At 37.9% G+C, this 19,081-nt stretch overlaps 1 protein-coding gene across 10 annotated transcripts in view; it reads left to right on the top strand.

The window, feature by feature from the left end:
• Positions 1-19,081, top strand: part of VEPH1 (ventricular zone expressed PH domain containing 1) — a 275,621-nt gene that overhangs the window by 54,914 nt on the left and 201,626 nt on the right. For 8 of the 10 annotated variants that reach the window (XM_063704317.1, XM_055381889.2, XM_055381888.2 and 5 more), the window contains 2 exons: positions 7,292-7,507; positions 13,294-13,468. In XM_063704317.1, coding sequence (XP_063560387.1) covers positions 7,292-7,507; positions 13,294-13,468 — 391 coding nt within the window. Of the gene's footprint in view, positions 1-7,291; positions 7,508-13,293; positions 13,469-13,722; positions 19,071-19,081 lie in introns of those variants that run through there. The other 2 variants (XM_063704320.1, XM_055381893.2) reach the window with 1 other exon arrangement.

Here is a 19,081-nt window from a genome sequence, read left to right as displayed (position 1 = left end):
AAATTTATTCTATATGGAAACAGCTTCTCTGATAAGCTGATTGATCTCTTGTTCTAAGGAAATTTACAATAAGAAAGTTAGTAAGAGGGTCTAACATGTCTGTGATTAACTGGTTTCCTTGAGGGATGGTGCCATTCTTCGGGCCCAGCATTAGCTTCTGTTGCCGGTAGGTTTCACATCAGGGCAGCGTTGAATGATGCATAGCTTCTATCCCTCACCATAGCTATTCCATTTACGTGCCTATTGGATCACACTAGAGTGACTGATGACAGAGGCTTGATGTCATTTAGCTGAGTCATTCTCTCTACTTTGTGTTTTATTGCCTCTTTTGTGATGAATGCTCTCATGGGCATTAACATGGGATAAAAAAGATGTTTATACTTTGTGCCCAAGTCATGTGTCCACCACTCCAGTTCTTATCAAGGCTGCAATTGGTATGCATCATCTCTGTGGTAGGCTGAATAATGGCCCACAAAAAATGTCCTCATCCTAAACCCCAGAACCTGTGAATGTAATCTTACATGGGCAAGGACCTTTTCAGATATAATATAATTAATAATCTTGAGATTGGGAGATCATCCTGGATTATGTGGGTGGGCCCAATATAATCAAGGGTCCTTATAAGTGGGGAAACAAGGTCAAAGGTGGAAGAAAGAGAGGGAATGATAAAAGCAGAGGTTGAAGTGATGTGCTTTGAAGATGGAGGAAGGGACCATGAGCCAAGGAATGCAGGTGGCCTCTAGAAGCTACAACAGATTAAAAAAAAAAAAAAATGCCCTCAGAGCCTCCAGAGGGCACCAGCCCTGCTGACACCTTGACTTTAGTCCAGTGAGACTGATTTTTGACTTCTGACCTCCAGAACTTTAATTTCTCAACACAAATTCTTGAGCCAGTAGGTATGTGATAATTATTTGCAACTATAACAAGAAGACAAATGCAGTATCCCTCCTTTACAACCTATTCTGGATTTCCTTCATCTTCAGCTAGCACCTCTATTAATCTAAGTTGCTTCCTAGTTGAGTTACTCAGATGCACTTTCTTGAGGGATCTGAGTCCCTGGACTCCATTCGTTTCTCAGGTTGTGACTGCTCCATTGTCCATTTACCATCAAAATTGGGCAAGGGAGTACCAAGAGATATCCCCATTGTGTAACAGCAGTCTACTGTCTTCTAATTATCATGGCTAATTACTCCTGCCAGGTTGGCAACTCCTTTCTTAATCTGCTGGTCCCTTGACACAAAGAACCTGAGGTGACTGAGCTGTTGGGCTCATGTATTCTACCTGCAGGGAATACAGTACCATGCAGTGGTCACTGTTTTAGTATGTGTACTGCCCCTTGGAGGATGGTGTTTCATCTTAACAGGATATAAGGTTGAGTTGCTTCTTTGCAAGCCTGCTCCATTGATTCATCAGTCTAGCAGTATTGGGGTGGGGGCAGAAGAAGTTATGGTATGTGATAGAACCAGTGAGTCCCATGATTATGTGCCTACTGCTGTACATCCTTTGCTATAAAATGGTTCTTTGGTTTGATGCAGTGTTATGTAGAATCCGATGTCAGCAGACCAAATGCTCTGTGATCCCTCAAATAGTGAATCAGGCTTAAGCCCTGTGGGCAGAAAAAAAGCAAACCCAACCCTGGATTACATGTAAATTCCACTCAATATGATTGATGTCCCTTCCAGGGTGGAAAAGGTCTAATGTAAATAACTTGCCACCAAGTGATTGATTTGTTTCCTTGAGGGATGGTGCCATTCTGAGGACTTAGCAGGGGCCTCTGTTGCTGGTAGATTTACATCAAGGCAGTGGTGGGTGATGCCTAGCCTCTATCCCTCACCATGGCTACTCCATTTATGTGCTGACTGGATCACACTGGAGTGACTGATGACAGAGGCTTGGTTGATGTCATTTGGCTGAGTCATTCCCTCTGCTTTGTATTTTAGTGCCTCTTGTGTAGTGAATATTCCCATGAGCATAAAAGATGTTTATACTTTATGTCCAATCCCATGTGTGGATCCATGCTTCTTACCCAGAGCTCCTTATTTCCAGTTTCTCAATCGTTCTTTTTTCGGGCCCTTGGCCATTCAGCCAAGCCATTTCTCTTGCCACACAAAATTAATGATCAGGTGCATGGCTGAAGCTCTGACCATTGGGAGAATGTTCTCTCACTTTTGTCTTTCAGGGTCACCCCTGAGTAGGTCTATACATAAGAGAAGTCAAATTTTGAATTTCACCCACATACCCAGCCAACCCATCAGTAAACCAAGTTGAGACATTTTCCTCCTCTGTCAGCTGGCCATGAGGGAACCCCTCATGTGGCCATAAGTGTCACCTGAGTGTAAGATGTTATTTCTGTAGTGGTTGATGACACAGGGGTCCAGGTCACCTGTTCACACAGCTTATTTGTGCACTCTGGCTTTTTTCATGTCTGGTCCTAATGTACCACTTCCTAGTAAAATTCTTGAACTTCAAAACTTAAGAAAAAACTCAAGCGTAATATGAGCTAATATGACATGTTTAAGGCCAAATGTATCTATCATATCACTTTATATAAATGGGTAAAATGCACCTATTTTTTTTAAAAGACTTTTAGATTAGATCACCAGGCAAAATCTAGCAAAGAAGAGACATATATTTAATGACTTAGGAAATGATTTAGAAAATGTAAAAATAGGCTGGACATGGTGGCTCACACTTATAATCCCAGCACTTTGGGAAGCCAAGGTGGGGAGGATCACTTGAGCCTAGGAGTTCAAGACTAGCCAGGGAAAAATAGCGAGACTCCATCTCTACAAAAAAAAAAATAATAATAATTAAAAAAATTAGCTGGGAATGGTGGCATGCACCTGTAATCCCAGCTACTCAGGAGGCTGGGATAGGAGGAACCCTTGAGCCCAGCAGGTTGAGGCTGCATTGAGCCATGGCACCACTGCACTGCAACCTGGGTGGCAGAGAGAACCTGTCTGAAAAAAAAAACAAAAATTAAAAATTAGAAAATCTAAAATAAAAAGATGCAAAATTAAACAGTGATTTACTTGACTATAAAACACATGTGAATAATTCAAATTAAAGCAAATCATTTTGATGTTTACCACAAAACCATATCACATATTCAAACCTAATATATAGGCTATTTCTTTTTTTTTAACACCATGCCAAATTAACAGATAAAGCACAGAAAATAATCGTTTGACACAGAAAATCAATGCTGAGTCAAAACTAATCCTCTTTGCTTAAAATTGTGAGAGTTTGCCCACTCATTTGCTAAGGCAGGGCCCTCTGTTCTCAAATGAAGACCTGTGAAGTCTACATGTAGCTCCACCGTGCTTAAATTGTTGATTATGATAAAATGGTTTGGACCCAGACGATGATCAAGGACTTCTGTATACCCTATGTACTAGGCATATTTTTTACTATTAAGAATCGTTGAATAATGCTACTAAATTGTTTCCTAGAAAGTTATATAAAGAGAGTTAACAACCACTCACTTGATACAATATAGGTTGTAAAATAAATTTTAAAAATAAGAATAAAATAGGCAAATGATATGAGGTAAATGTAAACCAAAAGGAACAGGGATCATGTTCTTTAGTCAGATGAGAAAAAATTCATGCCAGAAGCATTCAGTAAAATAAAGGCACTTTGTTTTTTTAATGGATTTAGTTCACAAGAGTTATAAAGATTAAGAATGTCTTTATGTTAAATTACATAGCAATAACATTCATAAAAGAAAAACTCCAGGAGATACCAGTAAAAGCAGATAGACACATTAGTTGCAGGAAATGTTAATTCACTTCTGTCGAGCCACTGTAAGGTCAAATAACAAGTAAGATTATAGAGAGCTTAAATCTTCCAAAATCCTTTTATGGACTTAGCATAAAATTGATACGAAACCTGACAAACATAAGACCAAATATTGACGCAAAAAAATTTAAATAAAATATTAAAAACAGAATTTAGCAGCACATTAAAAAATTATTTCCCAAGATCCAGTACAACATGTTCCAGGAATGCAAAGTCAACTAATATTGGGAAATTTGTTTCTGTAATTTATCATATTGATAGATCTAAGGACAAAAATATTTGATGTACCTATAAATGCTAAAAGGCATTTAATGAAATTCACAATTTATTCTTTATTTGAAAATAAACTCAATAAAATAGCAATAGACTGATACCTCTTTAATATTGTAAATTATAATATTATAAAATCTCTCACCCAAAAAGCCAGCATAATGCTTACTAGGGAAATTAAATCAAATATATAAACCTTGAAAATAGAAAGTGATGTATTCTATATGATTTAAAACATTTACTGTATGTTTTTGTTTTTTTTGACCATAAAATTTTATGCCAAAAATGAAGAATCAAAACTAGGAACTAAGCTAGCATTCTTGTTCTAATCACTTTTATGTGAAATAGCATAGAAGATTCTAGCCAACATAATAAGCCATGGGATATATAAAATATATAGATCTCAGAAAGCCTGCATGAAACACAAAAATCTTTTTAGAAAACCCAAGATGATGAATTGAAAATTTATCATAATTAAGTGTAGTTAAGCTAAACAGCAAGTTACAAAATAAATACAAAAAGCACAACATGATGGCTCATGCTTGTAATCCCAGCACTTTGGGAGGCCAAGGCAGGCAGATCACGAGGTCAGGGGATTGAGACCATCCTGACTAACATGGTGAAACCCTGTCTCTACTAAAAATCCAAAAAATTAGCCGGGCGTGGTGGCATGCTCCTGTAGTCCCAGCTACTCCAGAGGCTGAGGCAGGAGAATTGCTTGAACCCCAGAGGCGGAAGTTGCAGTGACCTGAGATCGCACCACTGCACTCCAGCCTGGGTGACAGAGTGAGACTCCATCAAAAAAAAAAAAAAAAAAAAAAAAGGTTCATTTAATCAGCAAAAACTAATTAAAAGTTCTAATGAGAAAAAATATTTTGTTAACAACAACAAAAAGACAAAATACACTAGGAAACATGGTTAAAAATTTGTGAAGCTCAATAGCAAAGACATGGAGTCAACCTAAATGCCCATCAATGGTACACTGGATAAAGAAAATATGGTATATATACAGCATGGAATATTACACAACCGTAAAAAAAGAGCGAGATCATGTTATTTGTAGAAACATGGAGTTGGAGGCCATTATCCTTAGCAAATTAATGCAGGAACAGAAAAACAAATACTGCGTGTTGTCACTTTAAGTGGGAGCTAAATGATAAGAACACATGGACACACAGAGGGGAACAACACACACTGGGGCCTATCAGTGGTTAGATGGTGGGAGGAAGGAGAGAATCAGAAAAAATAACGAATGGGTACTAGGCATAATACTTGAGTGACAAAGTAATCTGTATAACAAACTCCCATGACATGAGTTTACCTAAATAACAAACTTGCACATGTACCCCTGAACTTAAAATAAAAGTTAAAAAAAAATTCTGAAGCTTACATAGGGAAAGTTGCAAAATTAGTATTGTAAAAGAATTGAGAAATGGCAGACAGAAAAGACAGCCCTGAAATAGAATCTGATATATTTAAAACAATTACTAGGAAATGAATTATTCACTAAATGGTAGTAGGAAGATTAGGTTAGCTATTTAGAAGAAAATGTACATTTCTACTTATTTCCATAAATACCAGATAGATTTAAGAGCTAAGCAAATGGTTAAAAGATGAATTTCTAAAGTAATAAATGTTGAGTGTTTTGTGAAGTTCTTTTTAATCTGGAAAAAAGTAGAGATGATTTTTATTCAAATTTTGAATAAGAAAAACTTGAAGTTAAACAAAAATCTGTTACAGGAATCACACAGAAAGAAAGGAGAATGTGTGGATAATATCTGCATGTGCTTAGAATGCCTCTGTATAAACATAAGGATTTGCTGAGCCTGGCTCCCGCTGAGGAAGGGGACTGGGACGGATGAGGAACAGCGCTGACAGGGAGATTAACTTTTAACTGTAAACCCTTTCTTTGCATCTTTTGAATTTTTGTACGATGTTTATGTATTACCTTTCAAAAAAAATGTAAACAACTTAAGTTTCCGATTTAGAAAAGGAAAAACAATAAGGCCCCCAAAATTGACAAATTTAATTACCTAAAATCTTAGGATGTCATTGAATAGCAGCAAAAAAACTAGTTCCCAAAGGAGAAAATACAAACAGCCAATAAACACAGAACCATTCAACCTCACTTTTGGGCAAGGAAATTCCTAAGCAAAACGGCGATAAGATACTGTTTCTCCCTAATCAAATTAGAAATATTATAAATACTCTGTTCTTGTAAGTGTACAATAAGGAGATCATTCTATTACCCAGCTGGAGGGAGTTCACATTCGTAAAACCTTTCTGGAACATAGTTCAGCAGTACCTATTTTGAGCCTTAAAAATGTGCCTGTCCTTTGTCTCAGAAATTTTCACTTCTGGAGGCTCTAGTATATAAATAATTTGCAATGTAGAGAGAGCTTCATGCACAAGATGTTTACTGTCCTATTAGTTATAGCAACAGCAACAGAAAATTGTTACAGCTAGAGTTTGCTGTAGTGCCGAAAAACCCCATCACTTCCCATCTGTAATCTCACATGATGATGTCAGGCTCTAAATACTTTCCTGCTCTATTATATTTTCAGTTTTGTGAGTACACCATGTGAAGTTCACAGTCAGACCAATTTTCCAAATTAATGCAGTGGGTCTGTTTTTCACATTTAGATGTTTTGGAGGTCCCATTATTTCTCAGTAAAGATGATCAGGTATTTGAGGGAGAATTAAGACAGGGGAATGGAGGAAAACCTGGTTGGGGAAAGGTAAAATGGGTTTTGTAGTTATTTGAGTTGAAAAGGGAGAGATGAAATGATGTGTTCCATTATGTCCAGAAAGAGGGAGAAAACTAATGAGGGGAAATTGAAGGGTAATTTGAAACATTTCACAAAAGTTGCTGAAATGTCAGAGTAAAAAGTAACCCCTGCCCTGTAATGGACTTAGAAACTGAAATAGTCTAAAGATTAAACCCACTTGCAAGTGAATAGTTAAGTGCCTGTGTATTCTCAGGAACCCTGTCTAAGGGTGATAGTAGAACCTGCTCCATTTTAGCATGTTTGTGTATCTGCCTCTTCCACAAGATTAGGATCTCCAAGGAAGAAAGCCTTTATTGTATTAGGCTTTACACCCTCACCCCTTAGCACACAGCCTGGTGCACCCATTTTCTAAATGACTGAGTTAGTATTTTGTCCTTTGAAGGATAACTTTCTAGAGTATTATTTAACATGAAGATTTTCTTTCCAAACAGGATTACCAAACCAATAACAATGACCAGGCAGTAGTTGAAATCTGTATCACAAGAATCACAACAGCCATCAGAGAGACCGAGTCCATTGAAAAGCATGCAAAGGCCCTTGTGGGGCTCTGGGACTCCTGCTTGGAACATAACCTGAGACCCTTTGGGAAAGACGAAGACACTCCTCATGCAAAAATTGCATCTGATATCATGAGTTGCATTTTACAGGTATGTCAGTGTTCAACATCAGGCTATTTGATACTGAGTTGGCAGCCTAGGTGAACCCGTGATGTCTCTGAACCAAGAGTCAATGCTTCTGTAGCATTTAGATACTGTAAAAAGACACCACGAGCCATCAATAGCTGGGAGGGCTGGTAATTAATAAACTGAGAAAGTTCTATAGAGCTCCTGCTACGTGCAAGACACACTGTAGGGAATTCAAGTAATACCACTGCAAGCCTCTAATCTGTTTGGAGAGTATACATATAAAAAGTTAACAAGAAAGCAATATGTGCCAAGACCCACAGGAGGAGTACTAAAAAATTCAGAAGAGGAGATCTCTTTCATCCAGGGAGAACACAGTAGAAGCAGAAAATGAACTGAGGGGCAGTGAGCTCGGGATCTAGAAGGGAAAGTGACTAAGTCATTTCAGACATATTTCTATATGTATTGAGAATTTTTCATGATGATATTTGCCCATTCTGACCACAGTTAATTATTTCCTCTGGTATAAATGTGAATTTGGAGTTTTGGCTCAGCCACAACTCTTAGAGATGGGACTGGTTATTGCCAATCTAGCAGTTTATTCAGTAGGCAATCCCAGCTCTGCTCTGTACCTGTAGTGTGGTCTTGGGAAAATTAATCTTTCCGGGCCTTAATTGTCTCATATGTAAAATGCAGATATTAAGAGGAGCTGCCTCATGAGTTTGCTGTGAAAATTAAATTAATGTGACAAAATATTTAGAACATAGGAAGTTGGTATCATTATCATTATCTGCAGGAGACTAAAATAACACTGGATGCTTTCTAACAAGCTATTGATTTAATTATGTGTTATAGCCACTTTTTAAATATCCTGTCTCTCCATTCCCCAGATTATAAGCTCTTCTATTCACTGAAGTAATCCCAGCACATAGAATAGTGCCTGGCATATAGTAGGTGCTCAAATAATATTTGTTGAATGGTTGAGTGAAGGGGCTCAGGAGACGTGGCTGCCCTCTGACTTTCACAGCAGCTACATTTCTCTCCAGAATAGGCTTCAGTATCTAATGCTCAGATAGTGGCATGAAATGGGAGGGGACTGGGATGTACACTCCCAGGTTCCTGAGACCTGCTCCCTATTACCTGTCAGAAAATTCACTGGGGAAACTTAGCTTGTGTGTCAATTAGATTTTACATATAGCTATGCTGGGAAGAATGAACCATTTTATATGTAAATCCAAAATTGGTTTAGCTTTGATTGATAATAGTGAATGAATAACCAAGGAACCCTATTTTAATAAATGAGGTTTAATATTTCTTGAGCTTAATCATTTTTTATGGTTCTTACTTGAATTCAAGGCCTAAGAGCCAAAGAGCTTTTTAGTTGCTATTACCTCAGATAGATATCTTTCCTACTTAGCTTTATTCTTTTCAATTTTAAAACACTGGGAAACATTCCCAAAGTGCATTTTCGAAAAGACAATTTCCACCAAAAGTTCAAATTGGTGCTAATCTAGTTTAGAAATATAATTCTTGGCATCCGTAGAACAAAGCTCTCTTGTTTAACCTCTACAGCTAAATTGTCCCCACGAGAAAGTCTATTTCTATGCTGCACTTCACTGAATTTGTTCCCTCAGCACCAAACTGTAAGATGATATTCATCCAACATGCTCACATCTGCACTGAGAAGCAAGGTCTGTCATAGGCTCTGGCATTATCAGCTGCTGTTAAAGTCATTTGTTTGTAGAACTGTAATCATAGGGCTTTCTCTGCATGCATGCCATTAGCATTTCTGTGACCCAGATAATTCCAGAGATGAAATAGTTTCATGGGCCTGAGATATCCTCCTTTACCAACTCCTTTTGCTGCCCTTGAAAGTGAAGCTCAGCCACTGGATGTTGTTTGGTACCTGTTAGGTCCATGGGACCCTCGAACCCAAGAAAATGCAACCCAAGAAATTGCATAGGTGAGACTGAGATGTTTGGTGAATACCCAATGCTCTAATAAGTAACTTTTTTGAATGTAAGTCAGGGGAGCAGGGACAGGATATGATTATAATTGAGAAAAATGACCAAATCAATTAGCTTTTCTAAACACCACATTTGATCAGTATGTTAACAAAAAGAGGATGCTCAATGTTGTGTCATTATTTTGGCATGTTTGTCCAGCACCGCTAGGAAAAATACTGAATCTGATGAATGGAAACTTCCAATGAGCAGAGAAAGGGATTCAGTTATAGGGCAGGAGTGTTCTTTTAATCAGGTTTCACCATGGTCTACCTGAAATATCCCTCAGGATCTCTCTCTGCTCTGATCTGATTTTGTGCCCATGAGTGGACACTCTAGTTTCTAATCTGTCTCCTAGGTATCCTGAAAATGTGAAAGGGATACCCTAGATCTGACCTATGAAAGCCTCTCACTGGGGTTGAGTACACTGGCATGCCTGGTTATGTACCAGCCTTTTGGAAATCCTTTGGTGTGAGTTAGCCTTAGTGGGTCCAAACAATTTTGTGTGTTCCAACCAAGCACGTGCCCTGACTTCTAAAGCTGAGCACTAACCCCTGGGGAAGGGAGCAGCCAGCCTCTCAGAGAGGTCTCAAAGCTCATCGTATCAGTAATGATCCAGTCAGATCAGGCCCAATTAAATTCGCTGGGAGGAGAGACAATCTAGACAAAGGCATTCAGGGAAGTCATCAGAGGATACTGGCTATGGGCTATGGTTCTGATACTTCCGTGATGTTAAGAACTCTAGGATGGATAGGCCAGAGACCTACTGAGAGGAACTGCTATATAGACACATGATTTATCGCCAAAGAATAGCATCAGAGCTTTCAACACGACTGACTTAATAGTAGGATATCAGGTTAGGTTATGGAGTACCTATTTTCTCTGCCCAGTGGTCAGATTGACCCCTGAGTCTGGAAAATGGATGGAACTGCAGGAATGGATTAAAGATTTATCGGTTCTGTTTTTGTTTCTAGTGACTGGGGAGGCAGGGATGCTTAAGTGCAAGATATTTAATTGGCTCATTTAGAAATCTTTAGGAATATAACTGGCCTCAGGCACAGCCTAAGGCATTGGGCTCAAATGATATTACCAGGATCTGGTCTCTCAGATAGAACCATGTTTCCTTGAGTCTCATACAGTTTCTCTCCTACTGAGGTCACAAGATGACAGCATCTACTTTTGATCCTCCCTTCTCAATACTTTAAATACAGCAGGAGAGAGAATCTCTTTCACAGAGCCATTTTATGGCTCCTTAATTATAATTCGGTAACTTGTCCATCCTTGAACCAGGGAAATGTGATTCTCTCATTGATCAGTGTCTGAGTCACTTGATCATCTTTAAGACCAAAGGTAGAGATGCCTTCATTAGAAGCACCTGGACAGTTCCACAGAGAGGAATTAGGGTAGAGTCTCCAGAAGGAGGATAAATGTATATTGGGCAGGAGTGTAAAAGGCTGATGATATGGAGATCAGAGAAAAATCATAGAATGTTATTTTCTGTGACTTCAGGAAAGATTTATGGACTGGATATCAAGATATGAATGCTATCACTCCCAAAACTCATTAGCTCTTTAAGGAACATACATTGGAGTGCCTTACATATCCCATAATATTTATTTTACCTGATTCCCATACTCTGTGTGAATAGACAAGTCATCTTCCTGACACTGTCACCACCGTTATTATACTCTTGGTTGCATTGACTCCACCACTGTGTGTCGTTGTCCTTCATAGAACCCTAAGACAAAGGTTGTTTATAAAATGCATGCATACAATATGCAATCCTGTATTCATACTAACTTTTGCATCTATTTAAAAGAATAGCTAAAATCTGTAATTATATAACTGTGCTTCTTTTTCAGAAAAGAGGTCATATCATATCTTGATGAATTCTCTCCAAATACAACCCTGTAATCAGAACCCAGAGCAAAATTAAAAATTAATGAAATTGAGCATATTTTCATGTTTTGGAGCTTTATTTTGTAAAGTGTCTGTTTAAGTCCTCTGTCTATTTTTCTATTTGATTGCATCTTCTTTTTCTTATGGATTGGAAGAGTGTGTATATATATTATATATATATATAAATAATACTTTTATATTTATAATATATATTATATATATAAAATACATTTATCCAAAGGTTTACCAGTACCCAGAACATATTATAGATATCTTCTTTCACTCTTTGGATTATCTTTTCACTTTTTAAATGATATCTCTTGATGACTAGAAGTTCTTGATTTTATCCACTTTATGACTTTTTTATTGTTAATTATTTTTGAGTTAGGTTTAAGGAAGTCTTTGCCTACTCTGAGGCCATCGAGATGTTCTCCTGGGTTGTCTTCTCTGTCTTGTTTTATTTTTCACCTTTAGATCTGCAGTCTATCTGAAATTGATTTTAGTTATGGCAGATATAGGGGTGGGGATATGTTTTTCCCCCATGTAAATATCTAATTGACCCAATTGCCCCATTTCTGTTGCTCAGGAATTGTATGTATCAATGACAATTTTTATCTCATGTCTTTTCTTTTGTCCGTATTGTAAGATTTGATGTATAAAGGTGGAGTTCTACATTTCATTCTAAGAATATAGTTTTCTCTTTAAGCCACAGGGAAAGTTAAAGAATGGAAGTGGTCATGGCTTTGCATTGTATTAATCAGGATACAAACTCAGCTACAAAACAAAGATCTGAATATAAAAGTGGGACAAACAACACAGAACTTTGTCTGTCATCAAATAATGCAAGAGTAGGAGTCCAGGGCTATTTCTCCCAAACACGCTGTGCACTGCACAGTTTTTTTTTCTACAGTTAGTCTGAGAGGTGGGGTTGATGGCCAGGGGTAGTAAATATGTACCATTCATTTTTAAGAAAACAATTTGTTGACCAAAACATTATGTGGTAGAAAAAAAAGAAAGCAATTTGTATTTTCTAAATATTATTCCCTAATTTGGTAACTAAATGCTAATAGGACTACTTTATATGTAAGGATATTTATATTCAGTCACAAAGTAAATCAAGAAGAGAATTATTTTAGGATCCAGAATACCTTTAGGTTTTAATCTTACATTCATTTGTTTTTTTTCCTCTGAATCTAATTAGCTGAAACGTTAATTTTTAAGATAGATATAGGCAAAAAGCGACTTGTTCAACATTCCTTAGGTTTTTTTCTCAAGTGTAAATCTGACAAGTGATTCCTGTTATCAGTGGCCCCCGATTACCCTAAAGATCAATGCCAAACTTCTTAGCCTTGTATGCCGGACCTTTCATAATCATGCCCGTTTACCTGCCCCGTCTCTCCCCTCACCTTCCACTCCAGTTTTCTCACACATACCACACTTCAGCCATCCTGAGCTATTTACAACTCTCCAGTGCCATCAGGTACTCCCTCACCTCAGTCTCTGCATACCTACTCTTCCTTCTTTCTGTCTACTCCCTGCCTTGCCAGCACCCAGCCATCTCTTATTCATCCATGAGGTCCCAACTAAGACATTACCCCCTCCAGGAAGTCTTTCTGGACATTCCCCAAGACTGGATTGAGTGCTCCTTCTCTGCTCTCTTAGCACCCTGCCTTTTGCCCATCTTGGCTGTCATCAGTTTATGCTGTTAACTGCCTGTTTGTCTTTAGGTCTCTTAAACAAAACCAAGAGTTCCCAGAATTCCCAAATACAATATAAACAGGGCAAGGCCTGTGTTTTCACAGCTGTACTCTGGTAGCTTAATCCAATAAATATTTTTTGAATGAGTGAATGAATGAATAAATGAATAATGAGTCACTTATTATTTGTGGCTTTCTTATATTTCCTCAGAATTACAACCGACCCCCAGTGATGGCATTAGCCATCCCCATTGCAGTGAAATTCCTCCACAGAGGCAACAAGGATCTGTGCAGGAATATGTCTAACTACCTGTCTCTGGCTGCAATTACCAAGGCAGATCTCCTGGCTGATCACACAGAAGTTATAGTAAAGAGCATACTCCAAGGTATGGTGCGAAAGTTGGGCTTGGGGACATGTTTTAGGAGATATTTAAAAGTATTTTCATGAAGCATTTATGGTTTGTGGGAAGCAAGACCTAGAGTATTAGAAGCAAATTAATTTCTCTGTTTTGCTGCTAGTTGACCTGTGAACATGCAAAAGGTTACTTAATCTGGCTGTCTGTGTCCCTTCCCAAGGCAGATGAATTAGTTAGACTCATTAAAAGAATTGTAAGCTTTCTTCCAAATCTGTGTTTCTCAGTTTGAAGAACTGCATTTCCGTGCTTCTGGTCACCTGTTCAACTACCAACTGTGGAGATCTTATCTCTGTGTACTGAGTGGAACACGTCACTCAGTGGGGTATGAAAAACCTGTCTTCATTTGGTTCCAAAAGCAAGAAATGTCTTTTGTTAGATAAAATACATCAGAAAATGTGTAATGACTTCTTAAATGTGAACATGATTTGGATAACAAGCATAAATACTAGCATAAAAAGCCAAATAGTACACCTCTGTTAATTGTTACAACATTTGAATGAATGAGAAGCTCAAATTAGTTCATGCAAAATATTCTCCTTGTCTTCTTTTATTATCTTTGGTTTCAGATCAATCAAAAAACATGTTTTTGAACTTGGAGTCAGAGAACAATATATGATATTAATTGATGTGCATCCAAATGTCCCCAGTTCTCATTAATAAAGATGCATGAGGTCCATGAGTATCTCAGCCCACAGTTTACTGCCATAACCCACCACATGATAAGGTTGATCGTCAACCCTCTGTAAAGTGCTCACAGTCCAATTAATTCTTAGGGTCCCCAAGGGTGTCCTATGTGTGCTCTCTTCCCAAGGTATCCAGACCAATCCCCAAGCCCATACTGCTATTTTGTCCATGCTTCCTGGCATAGCATGGTAGGGTGCTGTCCTCTTCCACCATGAGAGCCCAGCAGACCCTAAGGCCACTGCCATGCAGGTCCCAGGAATGGACTCCACTCCTGGGAACTGCGTGCTGCCCTGCCAGTGACGGCAGTCTTTGTGCTGAACCACTTGAAGCTTTAGGAACAACCAAGTCCTTAGCCCAGTAATTCAGTGTGGCAGCCTGTGGCAGGATGGGAAAGAACACTAGCCTTTCTCCTCAGTATTACACCTTGGTAGAGAGGCCCCAGAGCAGTGCCAAACTGAGTTGCCATGTTTGCAGTAAAATAGATGGTTTTTCAGTAGAACAGAACAGAGAACCCAGAAATAAAGCTGCACACCTAGAGCCACCATCTGATCTTTGACAAATTCAACAAAAATAATCAGTGGGGGAAGGACTCCCTATTCAACAAATGGTGCTAGGATAACTGGGTATCTATATGCAGAGGAATAAAACTGGACAACTATCACCATATACAAAAATTAACTCAAAATGGATTAAAGACCTAAATGCAAGACCTCAAACTATAAAAGTCCTCAAGGAAAACCTAAGAAATACCCTTCTTGACAATAGCCTTGGCAATAAATTTATGGCTAAGTCCTTAAAAGCAATTATGACAAAAACAAAAACTGACAAGTGGGACCTAATTGAACTAGAGAGCTTCTAGACAGCAGAAGAAATTATCAACAGAGTCAACAGACAACCTACAGAATGGGAGAAAATTTTTGCAAACTATGCATCTGAAAAAGGTCTAATATCCAGAATCTATAAGGAACTTAAGCAATTCAACAAGCAAGAAACAAATAACCCCATTAAAAAGCGCAAATCAAAAAGTTAGAAAGATCTCAATTTAACAACCTAACAGCATAACTAAAAGAACTAGAGAACCAAGAGGAAACCAAGTCCAAAGCTAGCAGAAGGCAAGAAATAATCAAAATCAGAACTGAGCTGAAGGCGATTAAGACACAAATAAATTTAAAAGATCAACAAATCCAGGAGCTAGCTAGACTAATAAAGAAGGTAATAGAGAAGCTCCAAATAAACACAACCAGAAACAACAAGGTGATATTACTATTGACCCCACAGAAATACAAACAACCATCAGAAGATATTATGAACACCTCTATACACATTAACTAGAAAATCTAGAGGAAACTAATACATTCCTGGGCACATACACCCTTAAGACCTAACCAGTAAGAAATTGAATCCCTGAACAGACCAATAATGAGCTCTGAAATTGAATCAGTAATAAATAGTCTACCAATCACAATAAGCTTGGGACCAGATAGATTCACAGCTGAATTCTACCAGATGTACAAAGAAGAGCTGGTACCATTCCTGCTGAAGCTATTCCAAAAAATTGAGGAGGAGAGTCTCCTCCCTAACTCATTCTATAAGGCCACCATCATCCTGATACCAAAATCTGGCAGAGACACAACATAAAAAGAAAACTTCAAGGCAATATCCTTGAACATTGATGCAAAAACTCTCAACAAAATACTGGCAAAACAAATCCAGCAGCACATCAAAAAGCTTATCAATCATGATCAAGTAGGCTTTATCCCTGGGATGCAAGGTTGGTTGAACATATGCAAATCAATAAATGTGATTCATCACATAAACACAACTAAAGACAAATCCAATAGATGCAGATAAGGCTTTTGATAAAATTCAACACCGCTTCATGTTAAAAATTCCCAATAATCTAGGTATTGAAGAAGGATACCTCAAAATAGTAAGAGCCATCAATGGCAAACCCACAGCCAACATCATACTGAATGGGCAAAAGCTGGAAACATTACCACTGAAAACTGGCACAAGACAAGGACGCCCTCTCTCACCACTCCTATTCAACATAGTGTTGGAAATCCTGGCCAGAGCAATCATGAAAGAGAAAGAAATATAGCACATCCAAATAGGAAGAGAGGAAGTCAAACTATCCCTATTTGTAGATGACATGATCCTATATCTAGAAAATGCCATAGTCTCAGCCCAAAATTTCCTTAAGCTGATAAACAACTTCAGCAAAGTCTCAGGATACAAAAATCAATGTACAAAAGTCACTAGCACTCCCACACACCACCAGCAGCCAAGCTGAGAGCCAAATCAGAAATGCAATCCCATTTACAACTGCCACACACACACACAAATAAAATACCTAGGAATCCAGCTAACCAGGGAGTTGAAAGATCTCTATAAGGAGAACTGCAAAACATTCCTCAAAGAAGTCAGAGATGACACAAACAAATGGAAAAATATTCTATACTCATGCATAGGAAGAAACAATATCATTAAAATGGCCATGCTGCCCAAAGTAATTTATAGATTCAATATTATTCCTATTAAACTACTAATGACATTCATCACAGAACTAGAAAAAATATTTTAAAATTCATATGGAAACAAAAAAGAGCCTGAATAGCCAAGGCAATCCTAAGCAAAAAGAACAAACCTGGAGGCATCACACTATCTGACTTCAAACTGACTTCAAATAGGGATATAGTAAGCAAAACAGCATGGTACGGGTACAAAAACACACGCATAGACCAATAGAACAGAATACAGAACCAGAAATAAGGCTACACACCTACAACTATCTAATCTCTGAAAAAGCTGACAAAAACAAGCAATGGGCAAAAGACTACCTATTCAATAAATGGTGCTGGAATAACTGCCTAGTCATATGCAGAAGATTAAAACTGGACCCCTTCCATATACCACATACAAAAATTAACTTAAGATGGATTAAATACTTAAATGTAAAACCCAAAACTATAAAAACGCTGGAAGACAACCTAGGCAAGACCATTCTGGAGATAGGAATGCGCAAAAATTTCATGAAGAAGATACCAAAAGCAATTGTAACAAAGGCAACTGCAACAAAAGCAAAAATTGACAAATATGATCTAATTAAACTAAAGAGCTTCTGCACAGCAAAAGAAACTATCAACAGAGTGAACAATCTAGAGAATGAAAGGAAATATTTGCAAAGTATGCATCTGACAAAGGTCTAATATCCAACATCTATAAGAAACTTAAAGAAATTTACAAGAAAAAAAATTACAAAGTGGGCAAAGGACATGAAAAGACACTTTTCAAAAGAAGACATACAGGCAGCCAGCAATCATGAAAAAAACTCAACATTACTGATCATTAAAGAATGCAAATCAAAACCACAATGAGATACCATCTCACACCAGTATATTATTAAAAAATAACAGCTATTGGCAAGGTTGTGGAGAAAAAGGAATGCTTATACACAGTTAGTGGTGGTTTGTCCTCAAAAACCTAAAAACAGAACTACGATCAACTCGGCAATCCCATTACTGGGTATATACCCAAAGAAATATAAATTGTTCCATCATAAAGACACATGCACACATATGTTCATTGCAGCACTATTCACGTTAGCAAAGACATTGGAATCAACCTAAACGCCCATCAATCATAGACTGGCTAAAGAAAATGTGATACCTATACACCATGGAAAACTATGCAGCCATAAAAAAGAGCAAGATCATGTCCTTTGCAGGAACTTGGATGGAGCCAGAGGCTATTATCCTTAGCAAGTTAACACAGGAACAGGAAACCAAATGCCACATGTTGTCACTTATAAGTGGGAGCTAAATTATGACAATACCTGGACACATACAGAGGAACAAAAGATACTGGGGCCTATTGGAGGGTGAAGGGTGGGAAAAGGGAGAGGATCAAGAAAAGTAACTAACGGGTACTGGGCTTAATACATGGGTAATAAAATAATCTGTACAACAAACCCCCATGACACAAGTTTACCTATATAAAAAAACTGCCTATGTACCCCTGAACTTAAAGAAAAAAAAAGGCGGCAAAGGACATGAACAGACATTTCTCAAAAGAAGACATAAAAGCAGTCAACAAGTATATGAAAACATGCTCCACATCACTAATCCTCAGAGAAATGCAAATCAAAATCACAATGAGATACCATCTCATACCAGTCAAAATGTCTGTTATTAAAAATTCAGAAAACAATAGATGTTGGCAAGGCTGCAGAGAAAAGAGAATGCTGATACACTATTTGTGGGAATGCCCATCAGTTCAGCCACTGTGGAAAGCAGTTTGGTGATTTCTCAAAGAAGTTAAAATAGAACTGTTATTTGACCCAGCAATTCTACTACTGGGTATATATACCCAAAGGAAAATAAATCCTTCTACCAAAAAGACACATGTACTCATATCTTCATTGCAACACTATTTACAATAGCAAAGACATGGAATTAACCTAGGTGCCCATCAACAGTGGATTGGATGAAGAAAATGTGGTATATATACACCAAGGAATACTATGCTACCATAAATAAGAACAAAATCATGTCCTTTGCAGCAACGTGGATGCAGCTAGAGGCCATTATCCTAAGCTAATTAATGCAGATACCACATGTTTTCACTTATAAGTGGGAACTAATCATTGGGTACATGTGGACATAAAGATGGGAATGATAGACACTGGGGGACTGAAAGAAGGGTAGGAAGAGAGGGACAAGGATAGAAAAACTACTTATTGGGTACTGTGCTCACTGCCTGTGTGATGGATTCAATTGTACCCCAAACCTCAGCATCATGCAATATAGCCTTGTAAGAAACCTGCACATGTACCCTTGACTCTAAAAGTTGAAAAACTAAAATAAAATAGATTATTGTTTTACCTAAAGCTGTCTTTCC

This window comes from Gorilla gorilla, chromosome 2, assembly GCF_029281585.2.
Source record: "Gorilla gorilla gorilla isolate KB3781 chromosome 2, NHGRI_mGorGor1-v2.1_pri, whole genome shotgun sequence".
Lineage (NCBI taxonomy): Eukaryota > Metazoa > Chordata > Mammalia > Primates > Hominidae > Gorilla > Gorilla gorilla.
Note: the sequence above shows the minus strand (reverse complement) of the source record. Positions and strands in the feature narration are given on the sequence as shown.